We start from the raw sequence: 21,740 nt of genomic DNA, 5'->3' as shown, positions 1-21,740 counted from the left end.
AGAACCAGCTGACCATGCCTATTGCTGCTTAGGGCACCTCTCTCAAATAATGAATTCGCATGCTGGCGGATACCCAAATATCTTTCCTGAGGGAAAAAAGTTTATCTCTCAATTAGGGATAAACACTAAACATGTAGGTTTCTGCTGGAGCTAACACTTTATTGTAAATAAGTTTAGTGCTTCTACTGAAAGAGGCTCATATTACATGTTTGTGGAATGAGCTATTGATGCTTATGAAACAGCTGAGGTCTTCCAGTAGGAGAAGGCAGGAAGTCAAGGGGAGAGCAGGTAAACCATGGCCGAATGAGAATATGCTGGACCATGGCTTGTCAGTAGGTTCAGTCACAAGAGAATGAACAGTATTAAAGAGAACTTTGGGTGAAGGAATGGGGAACTATCATTGGGATATCCATATCTTAGTGGAGGCAGATGAGGAAATCTGGGGAATTAGTTCAGTGTGTGGCTTTGGGATTGGACATTCCAGAATTTGATCCCAGCTCTTCTACTTACTCAATGTATTTAATTGAAAAGTTAAAATCTCTGAGTCACAGTTGCCCCGTCTGTGAGGTATGCAGAAGAATGTAGACCTTATATGAGTGATATGAACAGTTTTACCCCTTGGGTATATGAGTTCTTAAACAAATGTTTTTTTGTGGAAACCCTGTCTGTATAACTGATTTGAGCCACCCAAAAATCAGTGTATCAACAGCCCAATCTTATTCAATCATGGGAAAGAATTACCATGGCAGCCTTCAGGGAATGATTGCTCACCAAACTCCCCTCCTGGAACGGAGCCAGCTGCGGGGCCCTTAGACAATCCAGTTGTCAGGAGGCCCAGATCTCCTCAGGCCGTCCGGTCAACCCCCTGCACACCATGCGAGAGATGCAGAGGATCAGAGAGAGCCCCAAAGAGGAGGCTGGGGTGCCCCACCTAGAAATCACTGCTGGCCCCAGCTGTTCCCAGGCACCAAGAAGGGGACTTAGATATTGTTCAGGTAGGTATGGTTTAGGGCCAGGGGCCCTGCTTGTCTAGGCCTAACGGCAATTCTGACTTATAAAGATTACATAAGTACATTCATATCAAAAGTGTTTGGTATAGTGGCACATATAAGCACCCACTAAATTTTAGCTACAATCATAATAAAATAAAATGATTCAGTATTATTTAAAATAATGATTTCTGTTGTTTAATTCCTATTGCTATGAAGCAACAAGAGGCCCAGTTTTTGTCCTGCTGGGGCCCAGGACTATAAACACCACATAGGAAGTAGGATTCCCAGGAAGTCACCATGTGCGCTCAGAGTATCCTGTTTAGGACAGGTGTTCGGAGGAAGTGAGCCCCCCTGCAGTGAGGCGAGTTCCTGTGCTTGTGAAGCCCCCGAGTGCTCAGGAGCAGCTTTTGACAGGATGCTCACGGATTTTTTGGCAAAGGCCTCCTGCAGCTGCCAGAAAGACCTCAAGATCCTGCAGCTTCCTGTTGTTGTCTGGTACTCAGCCCCTGCTATGAGTTGCACAGGGCTGCATGCTTTTCGTGGTGCTCCTGCATGTATCTCTCCTATGTCACGCTCAAAACAACCCTCGGAAGTCAGTAGGGAAGGAACTGTTTTCCCCATTTAAGAACAGGAAAGAGGCCGGGACATGGAGACAAAACAAATATATATGTAAATGTACAAAACAGCTTGTGCATGTGGATGTAACTCTCTGTGATCGTGAACGCAGTACTATTCTAGAAGAATAGCCACCTCTGAGCTCCTGCAAAGCAAGGATTTCTTTCATCCTCCTTTTACAGATGAGGAAATAGAGGCATATGCAGTTAAGAAACCTGCCAGAAGTCACACAGGTGTGAGTAGAGAACTAGATTTGGACCCAGCTTGGCTTGACACCCAAGTTTCTGGCCTTGACTGTAATGCTGTTCAGCTCAGCCCTGTGACCATAAGGACAAGTGACTGATGAGATCTGCTAAGCACAGGCACACTTAAAATTTGTTAATAGCACCAATTAAGTATTTCAGCAACTCAAATTGGAGGATGCTCTTATGCATTATTTTTGCCCAGAAAATTAACAAACATTCCTTTTCCCTCACTCACAAGTATAAGCCATATTGTATGGGGTTTCTCCTCGCTTTGCTGAGGGAACTTAGAGTAAGTTTTTCAACCTGAGTTTCTGTCCTTCTGAGCTCTTGTGTCTAGTACCAATGAAAGAACATATTTAGGGCAATTACCTTCCTGACAAACAAGCAAGGACTGGCCCTGTTATCCAAAGCCCTAAGGGTATCTTGGAAAGGGTCAGCAATGATGTCAGCTGAGTCCAAATCCCAGAGCTGAATGTTTTGGACTGGAGATCAGGGACCAAAGAGGGCTTGGCAGTCCCCTCCCCGAAAAACAGTTCATGTCCCTGAGGATAGAAAGGTGTTTTGCTTTGGTTCCAGCACCTGCTGTATCCTCCTTGTTGCGTTCAGTGTACTCCTAGGGCTTGTCTTCACTTGGGGTGGTCTCCCCAAGCCCCAAACACTCAGGTTTGCCACATAAATGAGAGTACCCGTGGGAGTCTGTACATTGTTTTTCTTGAAGCAATATCAACCTATTTTCTAACTAACCATAACTAAAAACATTGTGATTCTATAATTATGCTTTTCATGTCCCGTTCTCCCTCCATTCACTGTCACCAATCCCAGACCTGTAGATCATGTCATGCATGCATGTCAAAGGGCCTGAGGGAAGATCTTGGACATTGAGGACTTTGTTGTCTACAGTTGAAGAGCATATTCCTCAAGTCTCTACAGAGCCTTTCTATCACATCTTCCTAGTGGTATGGCGATGCTGTGCTGGGAAGACATGCTGAATACTTTGCAAACCTCAGCCTCAATTATGAAGACAGTCCCTTAAATTTGAAAGAAGTGTTTGACCTGGCCATGAAAAAATACATCCCCAGAGATACAGCAAGGAGGAATGTCTGGTTTCTCCCCTCCACCCTGCTCTCCTAACGGACAGCTTAGACTAGTGGCTGTTCTGAACACAAAGTAGTCATCTCAACACACAGGAATCTGGTGCTTGGAAGGAGCTGTGCTACCTCAAGGCCTCAGTTCCTCCAGCACGCCAGGCCACTAGGGCCACATCCAGTTTGTGGATGGGATGTGACTCCCTCAAAATAGCAGGCTCACTTGGACTTTTATTCTGTTGAGGTTGGAAATGATGGGTGGTGGAGTGTTTTTTCTGAGGCTTGGGAGGGCGTGGAAGGAGAGATCTGAGCTTTCATCTGTGTGGTAAAGCACTGGATAGTATGCATTTTTTCTTTGATTTATAGTTATCAATAACTCTTATTACCTTTCCAAGGTTTCCTATTCCATTAGTTTAATCATATTTCCCAGCATCATAGTTTCAAGCTCTTGACGGTTAGACCCTGCCTTTCTATCATGTCCTACCATTAACCTGCAAACACGCTCATCCAACTTCTTTGTCACAGATGTTTGTACAGCGCTTTCACCTTGGGCCTCTGTCTGTATGTGCTGTTCTGCTGCCTGGCATAGCCTTCCCGGGGCTCTGACTCTCAGGCAGGATTCAGTTTAAGCTTTTTCTCCTCTGGGCAACTTAACCTTCCCTCTTACCTCATCCCCCTCTATGCTTCCACAGCATCCTGTGCACATCTCGGTTAGAATTGCTTGTTTGTAAGTCTCGCTCTTCTAGGACACTGTGAATTCCTCCCTGAGGGTGTGCAGGGAGCCACATTCATGTATTTATATTCCACTGTAGAACCTGGCATAGACAAAAGCTGTAAATGTATAAATAAATGAATGAATGCATATTTGTGGAAATCAAATCACTATGTTAGAATACAATGGGCATACAATTGTCTGCCTGCCTGAGGCCGGGAGAAGTAGTACAGTATAGCGGCTGCAGTTCTGGGCTGTGGTGTCAAACTGCTCTTCCAAGTTCCAAGTCCAGCACCAGTCTTTTTAGCTATGTGACCTGGACACACACATAATATCTTTGAGCCTCAGTTTTAAACACTACCTACATTGCAGTAGTATTATGAGGACTAAAAAAATATATAAATATAAATATAAAAGAAGAAAATATACTAGCACTTAGTTCTTAATAAATATTTGCCCTTTGTCTTCTTCTCCCCACCCCAAATGTATGAGAAGCCAAATAAATGGCTAGGTAATAAATACAACTAGTTTTCAAGGAAAGGAAAGATATCTTGGGCCTGGGGTAGCCAGGGAAAGAGAAGATAGAATTTGAGCTGGAAAACAGAAAAGTTATAACCAGAATATGACTACAAGGAAAATATTCCAGTGATATGAAAGTAGAAAGAAAAAAATAGAAGACACTGTTTGTTTGGTCCAACTTGTTTTGTTTCTTTGTTTTTATTTATTTTCTTTGTTTTTATTCATTTATTTTTCAGCTCAGGAATATGGACAAGTAACTATTTTCACAGGAAATGTTCCCTACTAACTTACTTCCCTGAGTAACTAAATATGCTGAAATACCCCATTAGTTTTAATTATGTATACTATAAAACTAATCTTATTTAATGTCAGAGGTAAGGTTGTCTGTTTCAATATTGTTTGGCATAGTTTTTATCCCGGCTTTAAAAAAATGTGATTCTTAAGAGTGGCCTACCATCACGGAAACCCTGATTAAGCATCATTTGATCCTATAGATTCTAGGGTATGACCAATTGTTTATGATTATAGACTCCTGTTAACTTAGTAAATCAGCCATGAGTCTGGAATAGCCCTGGGATGCTAGACACAGGCTGGCAATAGAAGGGTAACAGGAGATTGCACGTTTCTCATTCGAGTAGACAGGTAGCCAGCAGAGGAGTGATTCTGTCCCTGGGAGGCAAGACAAGATGCCAACACGAAGGTAGCATAGTCTGTGTGCTATTCACTGGGATGGGAAGGTTAGCCAGGAGAGCAGTGACTCCTCTCAGCCTTCAGAAGGCTCCACACCCAGGCATTAGAGAAATCCTTTGCAGAGTCAGAATCCATGGGACCTGCAGATATAAATGTTAGAACTCTAGATGGACTGGTAGGTGTTAGAATTCTAGATGTGTCTTAAAGGTAGAAATACAGCTTTGATACCAACAGCTTCCTATAAGAAGTGGGAGACTGAGGCCTTGATTAGTAAAATTACTTTCCCAAGCCTTGTAATATAAATTAGAGGTGGAATTAGATGAAGAACTAGCCTTCTTTCTCCCTGTTTAACATGGCAGAAGAGAAGACTGAAGATTATCAAAAATGATTTTAGTTTAGTTTCAGATTCAGGTGAAACTTTCCAATGAAACCTCTCTGGACTTCCCCTCTTTTGGGGATCCCTCGTTACAGCGTACAAATGCCCATGCATGGATTGTTATATGCGTCCTTATGCACCTTTATGCTTGGTTTTATGTTTGTGCATGTGTCCCTCCCTACCAGGCAGTAAGGTTCTTATTGGCAGAGAAGCGGTCATAATGGTCTTTGTTCTCCAGTGTATACTACAGTGTTTTGTAAATAAAGGTACTTCATACATTAAAAAAATTAAAATATAATCCACATGCCATAAAAATATAGCATTTTGACATGTACTTCTGTGACATCTTTTAGTACATTCACAAGGTTGTACAACCACCACCATTATCTACCTCCAGAACATTCTTATCACCTCTAAAAGCAACCTTGCAGCTATTAGCAGTCACTCCCTATCACCCACTCCCTCATTCCTGGGAACTGCTGATCCGCTTTCTATCTGTATGGATTTGCCTACTCTAGACATTTCATAAAATTGGAGGCATGCAGCACGTGGCCTTCTGTTTCTGGCTTCTTTCACTTATCATGTTTCTACAACTCATCCATGTGGTAGTATAATATCTGTGCTTCATTTCTTTTCATGGACGAATGATATTTCACTGTATGGACATACCCATTTTGTTTATGTATTCATAAGCTGATGGACATTTGGGTTGTTTCTGCTTTGGGGGTATTATAAGTAATGCTTCTATGAATACTTGTGTACAAGTTTTTATGTGGACGTGTTTTCAATTCTCTTGGGTATATACCTAAGAATGGAATTATTGGTTCATATGGCACCTCTCTGTTTAACTTTTTGAGAGACTGCCAAACCATTTTCCCCAGTGACTGCACTGTTTTGCATTAAACTTGCCCTTCATGTCAGAGCTATTGTCCAAAAGTGACATAACTCATTTTCACTAGAATGAAAATTCCCATATGTATATTCATGTCTGTTATATCCTGTATCTTAATCTTTAAAACTGCTTCTATCTCTACAACTTGAAGCTCTGCAAATATATTTTAAAGGAGGGTAGGGCCTTTACTTTTCATGCTAGTTGACATTAGTTGGTTTCCTTATCCCTGCTACACGTGCCCCAAGTTTGGTTGTCATCTTTCCTCATCTAAGTTCAGAGGCCATAGAGAGCAACTGAAATGAATCACAGGATGTCAGAGACGTTCTGACTCACAATGCCCAGGAAAATCCAGCTCACAAAGGTTTGTATGTGGTGCAATGGAAAGAGAATTCTCAGGGCATAAAATGAGTGCCCGTGGGATAAAGATGTGCTCAGAAGAAAAGCCAGTTAGCTGGGGCTGCTGCCAACACCTAGCCTTCTCCCTTTCTGTCCATCACGACCCAGATGATTTTGTAAGGTCATCTTTGACATCACTAGAATATTCCAGGGTATTTAACATTTACTCTCCCTCTGGGACAACTCCCAATTCTGTTTCATATCACTCTTCCCTGAAGTGCTATCATGTGATTCTTGTATGTAGCTGGACGTATTCATCTGTTATCTTTTGCTCAGGCCAGATTTGTCCTTGAAGGGTACAGTCAAGCTCCATAATCACTTGGTAGCCAGCATAAATGCAGGCATATGGGCTGCTTGATGAATAACTGCCTACTTGTTGAGTTCATCAATTGGTCCAATATTATCCTTGATGCAAATACCATATGATATTAATTTGTTTAGTAATACTTCAACTTGATCTAGCATAGATCATGGTTCAGTTGGTCTATATTATGAGTTTAAAGAGGATACCAGCAACTGCGTCCAACACATTTCTTGATTAGCTTCTTTATCTCCATAGCAGGAGTGGTTGAGTTCACTTTCTATCTGTAGCAGCTGGTGAAAAGATGTTGAGCCCAACCAACTTTTTGTAACTCTGTATTTGGGGAGGAGCACATTCTACTTGAAGCTTTCCCCTATCTCTTTTGCTAAGTGGCAAGAATTCCTTCCTCCAAACCTTTATAGCATTTTCTCAGGATCTCTGCTTCCAAATCCCTTTCTCCTGCTTTTTAGAGTTATTTAGGTACCTGTGCTGTGTGCCTAAATAGAAAGTAAGCTCATTGAGACCTGAATCCAGGCGTCCGTGATCTATACCCCACTTTCATCTACTTCCAGGTGGTATTTTGCATATTGTTGAAGCTCATAAATATTTTTTAGCAAAATTAATGAGTCAGTAGTTATCTATTTCTCTTCATTCTTCCCTGATTTTTTTCCCACTTTGCTTTCAACTGTGCGATGCTATCACTTAATGCTGTTTTTATAGCTTTGTTGCATTTTTCTGTGTGCAAACACAATAGCTAATGAAGCATACTGGTAAATTCTCAGCACTCTTAGTATATTTTATTCAGGAAGGGAAAAAAATATGTTGTATAATGCAGATCCAAAACCAAGAAGAATTTGAGTTCTAAATATTTCCCTTCCTGTTCTCCCTCTAATCTCCCCAAACCCCAGCAAATCCAATACATACGCACAGTGTTTTCCATGTTGCTGGAAATGGTGGGAAGGGAGGAAGGGAATAAAACTACCTTCTATACCTCTTTGAAAAACACGGCCAGCTTGGCATATGGCATAGTATGGAGCACAGTCTCTGGTTAAATTGTAGCAATATGCAGCTGTTTAAAATTTTTAAAAGAGAGCCCATGTATATATGTACATACAGTAGAATATCATTATAAAATGACATTTTTCTGTAGAGCTCGATAAATGTCATAAATCACATCCTTCTCCCAAAATATAACTGCAGGCTTAAAAGATGTTTGGGGGCATATTTGTTTATGAGGCAGTTGTTAGTTCCGACCCCAGTTACCAGAGTTGATGCAAGGAGGCTCATTTACACACCTTAAAGGAAGAAGCGCTTTAGCACACGTGCGTGCATACAAATTTCATTATGTTGGTTCAAGAAAATGATCCAATTAATCATTGATTCTCTTGAGAAAAGTAAAATATTCTGTCTAACGAGCATATTTGGTCTCTTCAGGGTATTGTTCTATTTAGAATCAGTCTCTAGTAATCTAAAGTAAAGCTATCAGGGGATCAAGACGGATTTTTCTTTATTTTTTTTTAACTTACACTCTCTTTTGTTTTGAGCTCCCCCCAAAAGCAGACCCTGAGACAAGGATTTGAAGGGCAAGTCATTTCTTTAGAAGGTGACCCCAGGAAACACTAGTAGGGGAGTGAAGCAAACAAAAGGTGAGTTACCAAATTAGTCACCAGCACGGGCAGCCAAGCTCCATTGATTGGGAACTCTGGGAGATAGTGTAACATATGCCAGAGATATCTCAACTGAGCTGTTTATCTACCTCCTCCCCATCTGTCATTAGTTGAGAGTTGCCTCCAGCTACATTAATTCATGCTCTTCATTGTTTCTAATAACCAGGTTTGACATGTAGAGGTGAATGCCAAGGAGATACAAGCAAACAAAAGAGGGAGGAACGTCTATGTATAAGAACATAGAGAGGCTTCATAGGAACACAGGAAATGTTGAACAGCCAGGTTTCAGGAAGCATAAAGTTCCAGGGTGCTCCAGGGCCATTAGTTCAGTTTTGGTGACTGTCCTATACTCTGCCCTCCCACTTGGCTTCCTCTGACACTCTACCCCTCAGGATTTTGGTATCCAGGTGGCTCTGAAATGCCTGTCCCTGGCCTGGCTTTACTTAATCTTTTAATACTAGTACCTGCTACTCACTGGGACTTTTCTGTATGTCTCTTCATTCAGATTCCCAGGAGTAAAAGCCTAATTGGTTCAGCTCATTTTAAAAAATACATTATGTGTTATTATTATCAATATTATTAATATTATTAAATATTAAGTGTTTTCCAGCTGTTGTACAAGTTTCTGACCCCTCATCCAGCGTCTACTAACGATCCAGCTAGCCGTGGCCAATGTGAGTCGTCATTTGTCTCATACCCCACTCAAAAGAGGGGTAGAAGGGGGACAGAAGAGGAATGGATGGGGCAAGGTCCTCCAAGGCACATCATCACACCTGGGCAAAACTCTGTGTTGATAAATGAAAGCCTTGTCATTCGGAGCTCTATGGCATTTTCATAATACAGATGAAATAGAAACACAAAATCCTATGTGGTTATCCTTAGAGCTAGTGTATCATCTTTTTTTTTTTAATTCCTCAGCCTTTCTGGAGGAAAGATGCTGTGGAAATTCTAGAAGTAAATAGATTAGCAACAATTTTGGTTCTTGTGCCAAGAATCTGGAAATAATCAGTAAAAAGGCAAAGGTACGTCATATTCCTTTTCGTAAAGAATCCTGGAGATACGTTTGCCTGTGATCCCCTTCACCTTACCAAATTCAAGAAATGGGAGCTAAAGTATAAAAACAGTGATGAGATTTTGCATATTCTGTAGGCAAAGATGTAGCAGCTGGGCGATGTCATTTCAGATTCTCCTCTGAGATGCCTAGGTGAAGAATCTTGGACAGTCTGCTGCAAGTCAGTCTTTTCCTGCTGTGGAAACAAGGGCAGTAGCATAGCACTCATGTACTTTTCTCCTGCCCACCTCCTGATTTTTGTTATAATATTGTTTTCATGGTGTTCTTAGCTTTCTTTGCTCAAAACATCCCCATTCTCTTCTATTACCTTAATCCAATAACTAGGGTATCTGTTTCATATTTAGAGGAATTCACTGCTTACCGCTAGTCCTTTTACCACAATATTTGCATTTCTGAGTTTGTTTCTACTCATCTCTTAAGTGGCTGGATGTTGGTGTCAAGCTCTTTTCCCAAGAAGAGTTTGTGGTGTTTATGCCCTGAGCACCTTTGTGCTTACAGTGGTTTGCCCACTGCTGTTAGGTGTGCACATTTTGGCTGGGTAGGTTCTTGGGACACACATTTGCTTGCCTCAAGACTTGCAGGGATTGCTCCATTTTATTACACGCCTCGCTGATGCTGCTGGGAAGTCTGAGGTTAGCCTGGATTTTTCTCTCTTTGTGGGTGATAGGTTTTCAAAGTCTGAATATATGAACAATGATACCCCTTGAAGTTCAGGAGCTTAGGCTAGGACTTGGAGTCAGCATTCTGTATCAAATTTCACCAAAATACTATATCTATACTCTTAATAAAATCTATAAGTTCAGACCTATCTTCATATCAAGGAAATCCTTGATCAGTGATTCCTATCAAGGCATCGCTGATGTTTGAATATATCTTCGGCTTCTTAGGTTCTCTACTTCTGGGACATGAGTTTTTTGAAGTCTTCCTTTATTTTGCACTGTTGATTTTCTCTCACTGTTTTAGGCTTTTCCTTCTGCCTTCATAGAGATCATCTCAAACTTTTCTCTAGGCTAAGAATTAAATCTTTTGCCAGTGTCCTGTTCTTTGATGTTTTCATTTATTGCTAATGATACTATCTTAATTCTGAGTTTTCATTTCTTATTTCCACAATCTTTCTCTCCATCTCATCCCATTGTGCCATTATCTCCCTCTTGAGCTCTTTTTTTATTTCATACATGGATTCAGCATTCTGACCTCACTGCCCTTCACTCCAGTCACCATACAGACACCGGAAGGATGGTTGGAAATGATAATCAGAGCATGCAACTTTCTCTGCTCATAACTTCCAGTGGCTTCCCACCTCACTAGTGGTAAAAGCCAAGGTCCTTGCAACTGCCTGTAGGACCCTAATGCCTGCCGCCTCTCTAACATCACTGTCGCTCCTGCTCCCGCCTGCCTCCAGCCTCACTCGCCACCTCACTGCCTTGAGCATACCAGGCAAGCTCCCACCGTAGGGGCGCTGCTCTCACTGATCACTCTCTCTGGGATGCTCTTCCCTCTGGTAACCACTTCTTCTCCCAGGTCCTTTGGTTGACTCAAATGATGCTTTCTCAGAGAGAAAACTCCAGCTCCTTCCCCCAACACTATGCCCCAGCCTTGATTTTTCTCCATAGTATTTAACATTTCTAGCATCTTTCTATCTATGTATCTATCTAAATAGATAATTATTGCATAATATTATACATATAGAGTTTACACATATATACTTAGTCATTATATCAACTCCCTCTCCCCTAACTAGAATGTAAGCTCCATCTCAGCAAGGATTTCTGTCTTTTTTTGTTTACTGTGATATCCCAGTGCCTAGAACAGGTCCTGACACTTAGCAAGCACTCCGTAAATATGTGCTGAATGAGTGAATGGCTAAGGATAACAGCTTTGCCTTCCTGGGAAGACTTCCTGTAGCATCGAAGTCCACTCGTCCTTTGATGGCTGACATTGCACTGCATTTTCTCATTTGGCAGCAAAGGCCATATAGTAAAGTATCAGGAGGTATTAAAATTCTTTAAGGCATTTTAAGTTAAATTCCCCAGATTCAATATTATCAAAAGGCTGCTGATAGTCTAAAATGGTTTTAAAAATTTGAATTTCACAGTCTTCAGGCTTATCCTGTTTTGTTATGAATCGATGGAGCAGTAAGAAACTAAACAGTAGCAACTGTTACTGCTCATTCCGCCTCCGTCTCAGTGCCAGGCACTTCCATGTAAGGCATGTCCTCAGCCAGGGCTGGGCGCAGAGTCTGCAGGGAGGACCCGGTGCAAAAGGAAAATGTGGGGTCCCTTGTTCAAAGTGCAGGAATAAAGTCACATTAAAGGCACTGAAACATAAAGCTTTTTTCTTTTTTACCTTATCATGGCATTTTTATTTGCTACTTAGTGTCTTAAATAAAGTACAGTTTTAAATTATTAACCTGAATTTTACCTTTTATGTTTATATTGTGCAGTGCTCATTTGAAATGCAAATAGAAGAGCATCTAACTTATATGTGGACTCACTGAAATTATACAATTTATATTATATATCGATTGCAGATACTTCATGCATTTCATTCTTTTCAGAAGGATGGGAATTCTACACACAACAAACTCAACTGTTTTTGTTTCACTTCTTGATGTGTGCACATTCTACCATCACTCTCTACTGCTGGCTTATTGACGAAAGGGAAAGGGGCAGTGTGTTGTCCTCTCTCTCCTTCTCTTTCTATGTCTTCATTTTCAGTATACGTAGTTGGCCAATATTGGGAAGTAATGTGAGTCAGAAAGGATATGACAGGGTTCCTGGGTTGGTTGTGTTGCTAGAACACCATTGCTTATTTCTGCATTCAAAGCAAATGTTCTGGTTCGAATGGAAAGTGACGTCTCAGCACCCATTTATTCAGTCGTAGATGTAACATGCGTATCTTGTGCTCACTTCGAGGCTCCCTGAATTCTCATGCATCATGGAATTCCATCACCACTGGAATTCTGTGCTCATGGGGTATTGCAAATACTATGCGAAGGGGCAGCAGCAATGGCAGATACACATACCACATGTACGTATCTCATCTGCTCACATGCACACTCCATTGGCCCATCAGAGTTCATTTACAAAACACAAGTTCAAAGACAAAAGTATTGCAGATCTCCATATACAAGAAAAAAGCATTAAATCAAACAGAGGGCCCTTCTGAGCCCAGGACCCTGTTCAGCTGCGCGTTGCATGCCCATGAAGCTGGTCCTGGCTTCACCACAACCTCCCAAGTGAATGTGTTATTTCAGTTCACAGATAAGATTGTGGAAACCCAGAGAGAGAGAAAATAACATGCCCAAGGTCACTCAGCCTGTGGCAGAGCTGGAATTGAAGCCCTGGCTGTGTTTGAGCAGGCCACCTATGTGGCCTGTGTGGCATAATGGAATACCCACTGGGTAGGAGTTTTGACCCATTGCTAAGTAACTGTGTAACCTTGGGCAAGTCGCCTTACTACTTTAGTTTTCATCTTACAGGTACATGAAATTAGCACCTATTATTTCATATGGCTCATAGTTTTCCATGAGCCAAGGTGTTGGTTGCATGGTCCCTTCTCCCTTTGTAACTAAGAACTGGAGAAACTCACTGAGAGTGTGTTGGGTGACATGCTGCCCTTCCTGTGAGAGAGAATGCACAATGGCTATGCACATTGCATGCTTTATTTGGCCAGTGCCTCAGATGATGGCTGAAATGTTCTAGGAGAATGAGAGGGAAGTTATTTTCTGGGAGTGTTCCAGGGCATATTTAGAGTTGTAAGGCTAAAAGAGGAAGGCAAGTGTAGGCTTTGTAAACCTCGCAAAAATTCCTTGATCCCCCTCCAAATTTAAAAAAATTGTCTCTCTATGTAAACTATGGAATGCTAGAGAAGGATCACTGAATTGCAGTGTAGAAGACTTGATATGTGGATCTGGTATAATATCTTCCCCTGTCCAGCCAAGGATTTGCTCAACAGGCCAAGGTTATAATGCTATTCACCCAGCAGGTCAGAAGAAGTCCCAGAACTAACAAAGGATCAGGTATCAGAAGAGAAGATCATTTTATAAAGAAAAGGCAAAATGCAACCTTTCCATTAGGCCAGGTGTTTTGGAAATGCCAAAGAGATCAATGTACATTGGGTACCCCCTTGACTTAAAAAAAAGTGTGTGTGTGTGCGCGTGTGTGTGTAGTTGGGGCCAAAGAAGGGGAGGCTCTTTTACAACCTCTGTGGAAGGGAGGACCCTTGGCTCTGGATTCTGACAAACCTCTTTCCTCATATATAAAGTGTAATATATTATCTCATCCAGTTGATATGAGGATTAAATGAGATGGTAAATGTAAAGAGACTAGAATGCTAGCTGACACACAGTAAGCATTCTGTAAATGGTGAGAGAAGTGGTACTGAGGGTTAGTTATTAAGGAGACTTCATAAAATGACTAGCTGATTCAGTTCTTTTTCAGCTTGCTTTCTTTCCAAGGTGAATTACTGGTTTGCATCTTGGCAAATAGTTTCAAGCCACCATTAAATTGATTTATATAAGAGGCTGAATTTACTATTAGGTTACTTGAGTGAGAATTTTTAAATTAGTCTAACTATAAAAATGAATACCTATCTGCCGTTTTGACTTACTGTGGTAAGCTAGTAACATTTATTCCTTAGTGTTTGGCAAATATTGCATTCCCACTTTGTGTCTATCACTATGTATATACAGAGTCACATGTGATCCCTTCTTCAGAGAGCCCCAAATCCTTTGCAAAAATAGACATGACAATTCCTCATTGCTATATAGTCAAGTCCAGAGCATTGGGTGGCATTAAATACCAGAAAGAAGGGAACATTGTTAGAGAAGGCATTGCAGTTCCAGTTGAGATGATAGGAAGTGACTATTTTTCTCTCCCAGTTACTCTATTTCTACCTAGAAAATATTAGGGAAAAAGATAAATCTAATGATAAACTGTTAAAAAAAAAAAGGCCTTTTCCCAAGTAATTCAGAACTATTTCTGTACTTCTTGTGAACATCTCATGTGCCTGAAGTTAGGCTAAAATCCATAAACTCTCTTTATTATCAAAAGAGCCTTTGAATTCCAGTAATAGGTTCCAGGACACTTGTAGGAAAATGGCTGTTAAGGCTCACTCTGCAATTTATATCTTTGGTGGGTTATTTATAGGGAACTTTACACCTTAGTAACTTTTCTTAAGCTGCAACCTATTGCTTAAGTCCAAACTCAGAATTGGCTTCTGAGAAGGATCATAGAGAAGTTTTGGATGCAAATGAAAAATAATTCTACTTGAAGAACTCATGAAAAAGAACTTTGCTGGGCATTGATTCCATGAGATTCATATGGAAAAAATCCTATGAATTCTTGGTTTAGGACATGAAGGTAGGATCCAGAGGGCTCAGACATTTAGGAATTTTTTTCAGACTGTAGGAGACTTTGGAATCACCACTTCCAATACATTTGCATTAAGATTGCAGTGAATGTCAGGATGATTGTTGTTTTAGCCAACTGAGGGGATAGGAGTTGTTTTTAGATGTGGCGGTATGGTATATAGACAGTGTGTTTATAAATCTACATTCATTCATCTCATGCTCTGCAGGCCAGTGGGCTAGGCCAGTGGTCCTTAGTCATGTAAGATGCTGGCTGTAGCTCACACTTCATCCCCAGAGGACCAGAATCATCAGATCTTGGGTGTGGTCTGGGTGTGTGGCCCAGGTGTCTGTATTTAAAGCACCCCTAGTATTTCTAGCCCTGGAGGAGGTCTGCAATACTGCATTCTTGAGAGTGAAAAAAAAAATGAAACCCTCCTTGCCTTCATGGTGCTCACAGCCTCGGTGAGGACATGAAGCTATTACTGCAGAAGGATAAACCCAGATGGTTTGTGCAACTTAAAATGCTGTGTGTGAGATGTGCATGGCTATCATTTTATTCTGATTATCAGGGAAATATTTAAATAGTAAACAAAGACACTTACCGAATGTGCCAATCCCTTCTAATATGGAGGAAAGAGGCAGTATGGATGGAAACAAGTTGTGACAGACTTCGAAATGTAGCCAAAGTCTTTTGAACTTAATTTGGAAAGAAATAGGTAGCTCAGGTTTGAGATGCTAACCCCATCATTTCTAGCATCCAGCTTCCTTCATGTGGCATTCAGAGCTGTCCCTGATTGACCACCCGGCCTTAGCTTGAGCCTCTTTCTGTTGCCTGGGAACAGAGAACTACTTGGTGGCTTCTTGTACCCTATTGTGTCCGCTTGGATTTGTCCCTTTCTTCACTGGCAGCCCTGACTTGCCCCCTTACCCCTCCTGGAAGCCTCTCCTGGCTCCCCACTGGGCTCAGCACCCTGAGCACCCTTCTTCGGTCTTAGCACCTTCCTAATTTCACTGAAAATATTTGTTTGTGTGCATCTTCTCCACTAGACGTTAATGCCAGAGCAGTGGCTTCTTTCTGCTTGTTTTCCAACTGCCAGCCCAGACCCTGGCACATGGTAGATGCTCCGTAAATGTCTGCAGTGAAGTTGATAAATGTAAACATTCAATAATAAACAAATAAGGAACTCATTCTTGAATTTTCTTTCAGCTGATTTCAGAAAGGATTTTGAGTGCAGTTTTGCCAGTGAGTCCAAAGGTGCTCAGGGATGTGTGACACCTGGGAACCTGGGGTCCTGGGGTCTAGAGGGGCCATGACATCCCTGCCTTACAGGTGCACAAGCAGTAGGCAATCCCCGGGTGCTGGTGAAGTGACAGAGCAATGAGGAAGTGGGCTCCACGTGGCTTGTTTGCTGGTTGTTACATTTTCCTCTTAACTGGCAGGGCTTCTTGAATGACGTACTCTTGAATTTTTGCCAAGACTGGCTGTAGGCTAACAAAGCTTGTCTCTCCAACAAAATGTGGCTTTATCCTTTGGCAACTTGTGGACCACCCTTGCTTCATACTATGAGTGAATGAAAAAGCAGCAGTGAATCAGTCTGTGGGGAATAAAACAACAAATAAAACCATGGGTTGGTGTCTGTATTATTGAGTCTTATCTCATTTGAGTGGAGTGAGATTGAGATAAGTTCCTTGGAAATCATTTCTGGAAATAATAATAAAAAGTCCTGCCATCTTATGAACCATACATTTTTCATCTTTTTCTTGATTCATTTTGCTGCACTTATAGCTTCAACTGTAAAGTAGAATAGATCTACACTTTGCCTCTGTGCTCAAAGCTCTTAACTATTCGGCCCTGAGGCAAGGAGACAAAAACAGTTTAGTTTTACTCTCCTACATTCCCAAAATAGCTCTAGTAATACCCTCTTTGGTTATCTTAAAAGTGCAGTGGATGCTTTTACCCTAGAGTAGCAGCAGTGTCTGATTGCTGGGGGGACTTGAGCCATATGACTGTTATTTAGCAGCTCAATGCTGGTGAGTCATTCGCTTTGTGGTACAGGAAAATTCTTTTCATGGAAAACACAGGAGGGGGGTGGTGGAAATCTCTGAACCACTATGTAGTATTTTCCTTTAGAAGAGGCTCCTCTGAAAATGACTAGGCGCCAGCTGTTACTCTGCTTGCTTAGTCTCTGAAGCTGCCAGAGTTTGTGTACAGTTCATCCACAAAGGTATACAGGTAGGTCCAGAACTGTCAGAAAGGACCAGTTTGGCTAATAAACTTAAATCTCAAGATTAAAAATCGTCATCCTGAATAGAAGAGAAATTGAGCTAATTGCATTGAAAGTATCTGGAACACTTATGTATGATTAGGTTTGAACTAAAAATTCAATGGTGTGTTACTGTCATATTCCATTAGGGAGACAGAGGGGGAAAGCGAGATGGGGAGAGAGAATACTGTTCCCTTATCTTTGAGCTGCATAACATGAAAGCTTTGGAGAAGGGCGCCTAAGTGAGGTGCTAATCTATTTATGCAGCAAAAATTTAATAAAATAAATTCACCTGCTGGGCTCACAGCACCAAATCAAGTCCAGCCGTCTGATGTTATTTTGCGTGTCAGCATCTCCTGAAGGACTCTGAGGGTGATTAGCGGTGGGAGGGTAGACAAGTGCAGTTTTAGCCAGGAAAATTTGGGAACACAAAGGGCTTGTCTCCCCCATACTCATGAGCACTGCCCACTCCTCCGGACTTGAGGTTGTGTTGCTGTCATGCCAGGCTTATATTTATGAATGGATGTGAGAGAGCTGCTTAAAGGCTCATCAGTGTTTATGCTCCAGCTGGACGCTGACTCAGGAAAAACAGGACCCCATGGGGCTACAGTGGGGGCAGGGCACACTGCGGGGAAAGGGTGTCAGAGGAGATGACCCAGGGGTTGGAGGGGACCTTGCCCTTAGAGGCTGAGCCCCAAGCTATTAATAGGAAAGCCCTGAGTCACAGATGTCGGAATGTCACAGCTGCCTGAAATCTGCTGCTGCTCACCGTCAGACATCCGGCAGGAGGGGCCTGCCCTGCCCCACCACGAGCACTCTGAGCTATCGACAACCTCCAAGTCAAAGATGATGCAGGTGGACTGACTTCATTCCTTTCTGCTAGCCTGGCTCTCTTAGACCCAACACGTTACAATATTTGCAGTAAATACAGTCTAATACTGGCTGTGCATTCTGGTTCTGAAAGATGTGTGGGCCATCTGCCGCTCTCCCCAGAGTGGTGCTTCGTCTGTCTTTTTTGTCTCTTGCTCATCACATTTCTCCCACGTGGTGGATGTGTACCACATGAGGTGGGGCACAGAAGATCTGGACTTGGGAGACAGGGGCTGGAATGGGGTGGGCGTCGGCTCCCTGGAGACAGACCTGTGCCCCTGGCGGGTCAGAGATCAAAAGCCTTGTCGGGAGCCCTGCTGCTGGGCCAGGTGCAGGCCCGTGAGCAGTGGGGTGTGACTCTGCCCCTCACCTTGTGGCTAGGGTTTCTCCCTCATATGTATACATCCAAGGGGCTTGTTTAGAACAATTCAGTGAAGCTGGGAGAAGGTGGAAGTCAGAATCCTACCTATATGGATAAATCAGATTTTTACTTTGATCTTGAATCTGATCCTTAATAAGGAATTGAATCCTGAAAGATCCTCTTCATTGTCTCAGTCCCGACCCCACTCCCCATCCTGCCTTTCAGGTGAACCACAGACTGGGGGCTGGGGTGAAGGGGGGAGCAGCACGGCCAATCGAGTGTCATTATTCATTATAACTGAGCCCCCAAGACCTTACAAGTTGAAGAAAATGAACTCGAAGCAGTTACCAGCATTTTTCTACAAAGTCTAATCGTATTTATTGCGTTTGTCTGCAAGAAGCTGTTCCAAGAACTGAGACCAGCAGTAACAGGAAACTACTAGCTAACGATTGACTAGTTTTACTTACTGAAGCAGCGCCTGCTGTGCCTCGGCCCCCTCTTCTGGCAATCATTTATCAGACTGCGGGAGGGAGCGTTCTGTCGCGCGTTTTCCCGGGCCTGGGAATGCAAGGAGGTGTCAGTGACCAGAGATTAGGACGGTGGAATTTTGCATTTGCTACAGCAGCAGCTGTGGCGAGCGGTTTCGGCCCCAGGGCAGAGTCCCCAGCAGGGCGCGGCCGCCGGGCGGCAGTCCCTGGGGCAGACACCCGGGCGAGGCGTTCCGAGATGGGGGCGGGATTCTAGAAAGAAGCCGGGGACTTGGCGGGCGGGTGCCGGGGCTTTTCCTCGCGGCCTCTGCAGCCGCGGATCTCGGTGCCCGGGCGCGCGCCCGCCCCTGGGCTCAGTCCTGCTTCCTCCAGTGCTGCTCGCCAGAGGACCCGGTTGCCATGGTGAAGGAGAAAGGTAATTATAAATGTCGATCCCCGAGCAAGGTTGCAGAAGTTGGAGTGGTGCTGCAGGGCTCGGCAACCTCCCGGGGGGTGATCCATGGGGAGCCGGGCAGACATGTTCTTGGTGCGAGAATCTCTGTATTGTGGAGTCTCGGTTTCCATGGAAGGGAGACTTCATTAAGCACCTTGCGTTCAGCCACGACATCTGAAGCTCGTCCTATTTCTGAGCTCCCGGATGTGTGTCCCTTGTGATCGTTATTGCATGTTGAATTTTTGGGTGTGCTTGGGACTTGCTTTTCTGTCCCCATCCTAGCCCTTCACGCCCTTCCTCACTCCCACCTGAGTCAATAAGTTAATTAAGGTGTGTCATGAAAGGGTTCTTCTCACCAGCTCTGTGCTGTGTTGGAACATGCCCAAGCCTCGCTGGGGCTGGCTGAAAGGAGAGGCGGGCTGTTTGAAAGGTTTCAGGCGTGCTGCTTTAACAACCTGTCATTCTGGTATTCCTGTCACTCCTCCAAACACCTTGAAGGACGCACCTGTGTCAGCAGTGCAGATCACGGGGCACGGAGAAGGTAAAAGGGGAGAGGCAGGCGTGCTGCGAACAGGTGTACATTATTTATGAGCTGGGCGTGGCCCTGAAACGTAAGTTAAACCTCTCAGAATTGAATTACAGTTTCAATTATTAGTTTATCTGGGAAATGTAAAAGAGTGCAGCAATGCTTGATTTTAATTTTCCAAGTAATGTATCTGATGTTAAGAAAGTGAAATTTTACAGGAGACTAGCGAGTGAAAAGTGAAAGCCCCTCGCCTCTACCCTGTCAACATCAGTTCCCCTTCCCCTCTAGAGGTAAAACTGCTAATAGTGTGTATCTTTCTAGACAGGAATAAGATAGATGGGTGGAGTATAAAAATGGTATCATTCTATGATCATTTTTCTGTGACTTGATTTTTTCCTCTTAATAATATGTCTTAGGGACCTTCACCTCATGATTTTATAGTGTGAGTAACCACCCTTTAATTTTGCCCTTTGCTAAGCTTGGATTCATTCTGCCACATTTTCTTGCTGTGGGACCTAACTTTATAAACATGGATGTCTGCTCTTTGGGGGCTGTCTCGAACCGTGTTAGTGATTTATCGGTATCTACTTTCTCTTAAGGCCCCTACAGGGAATAGTTTTGAGGTGAACATGCTGAACTCAAATTGATTCTTGTTGCTGGGAACACAGTTCGGTTTTATCATGCTAAGGGTTGGCTAGAGAACTCGGATCATAACAGCTGGCAGTATTAAGGCCGCACCTTAGGATAGAGAGAAATGTGGTTCTGCTCTATACATTCTCCTCCTGCGTATCTTTAATAATTGCTTGCTTTAGTTTTGGTCTTTCACTGAGTAAGTGGTAATTGAGTGAAATGATTTGGTGCAGATAAAGGTGCTTCTAATAGTGGTTCCTATCTTTTGGGGGTGCTTCTAGGAACCCTAAGAGCAACAAATATAGATGTTGATTTTTATTAAGGGTCAGGTCTCTCCATCTGTACCTTCCGCCCAACTAGAACATCCTGACCCTGATCTCTCTTGCTAATGGATCAGTTTGTTTTCCCAATAAAAGTAATTTGTGAGTGATGGTAAAGGGGATTACAAAAGCCACTTCTTCATTCCGTTGCCATGTGGCCCATGGGAGCCTCAGACTTGCTGTGTGTGGTATATATATTATCAGTAGGTACCAATCAGCAACTCTTTCTAAGTCATTGCAGGCTTCCCAAAGCTCAGGTTGCCTGAGCTCATGTTTGCTTTACAAGTCAGTAGCCACTTTCTAACTGGAACACTTTGGACAGGTCACTGAGGGGTCACATACTAGTATTATCTTAGCCCTTAGCCACTGATTAAAGGCTGTTCCTTTTTATTTTGAGGTTTGTGTCGGTACCTCCCAGCTCTCTGATTGCGCTGACTTCAGCCAGCAGCAGAGGAAAGCAGGTTTTTTTTGGCAGGTACACAAAAGCTTCCATGAAAAGAAAGGAATTTCATCATAGCTTTTAAAGTGAGAAGGGCATGGGGAAGACAGTGTGGCACAGAGAAGGCAAATAGTGACTGTGGCATCTTGCTCTACTGATGGGCAGTGACTACAGTGGGGTGTGGGGGGAACACGATGGTATGGGTGAATGTAGTAACCACATTGTTTTTCATGTGGAGTCTTCATAAGAGTGTATATCAATAATACCTTAGTTAAAAAAAACTACTGTAAACGTTTGCATGCAAAAAAATTAAAAATTAAGCGAAAAGGGCACAGGGGAGCATGGCATCCAGGCATTCATGCTAGAGATGATAAAACTGGGATTCAGAAAGGGTAAGTCCATTGCTCAAGGTCACACAGCAAATAACTTGAATGAATGACAAGATGAAGTTCAAGACTTCCTGCTAATCATTCTCCCCAAGTTTCTTACATTAT

General features: G+C 42.8%; 1 protein-coding gene across 13 annotated transcripts in view; it reads left to right on the top strand.

Annotated features, from left to right (window-relative positions):
* Positions 1–21,740, top strand: part of ABLIM1 (actin binding LIM protein 1) — a 283,881-nt gene that overhangs the window by 104,710 nt on the left and 157,431 nt on the right. Inside the window, exon 1 of one of the 13 annotated variants that reach the window (XM_057506366.1) lies at positions 18,676–19,313. The exons of 11 other annotated variants lie outside the window; for them this stretch is intronic. In XM_057506366.1, coding sequence (XP_057362349.1) covers positions 19,298–19,313 — 16 coding nt within the window. In that variant the 5' untranslated portion in view covers positions 18,676–19,297. Of the gene's footprint in view, positions 1–18,675; positions 19,314–19,922; positions 19,943–21,740 lie in introns of those variants that run through there. One more of the 13 variants, XM_057506373.1, reaches the window with a different exon arrangement.

The sequence above is a fragment of the Manis pentadactyla genome, chromosome 8, assembly GCF_030020395.1.
Source record: "Manis pentadactyla isolate mManPen7 chromosome 8, mManPen7.hap1, whole genome shotgun sequence".
Taxonomy (NCBI): domain Eukaryota; kingdom Metazoa; phylum Chordata; class Mammalia; order Pholidota; family Manidae; genus Manis; species Manis pentadactyla.
Note: the sequence above shows the minus strand (reverse complement) of the source record. Positions and strands in the feature narration are given on the sequence as shown.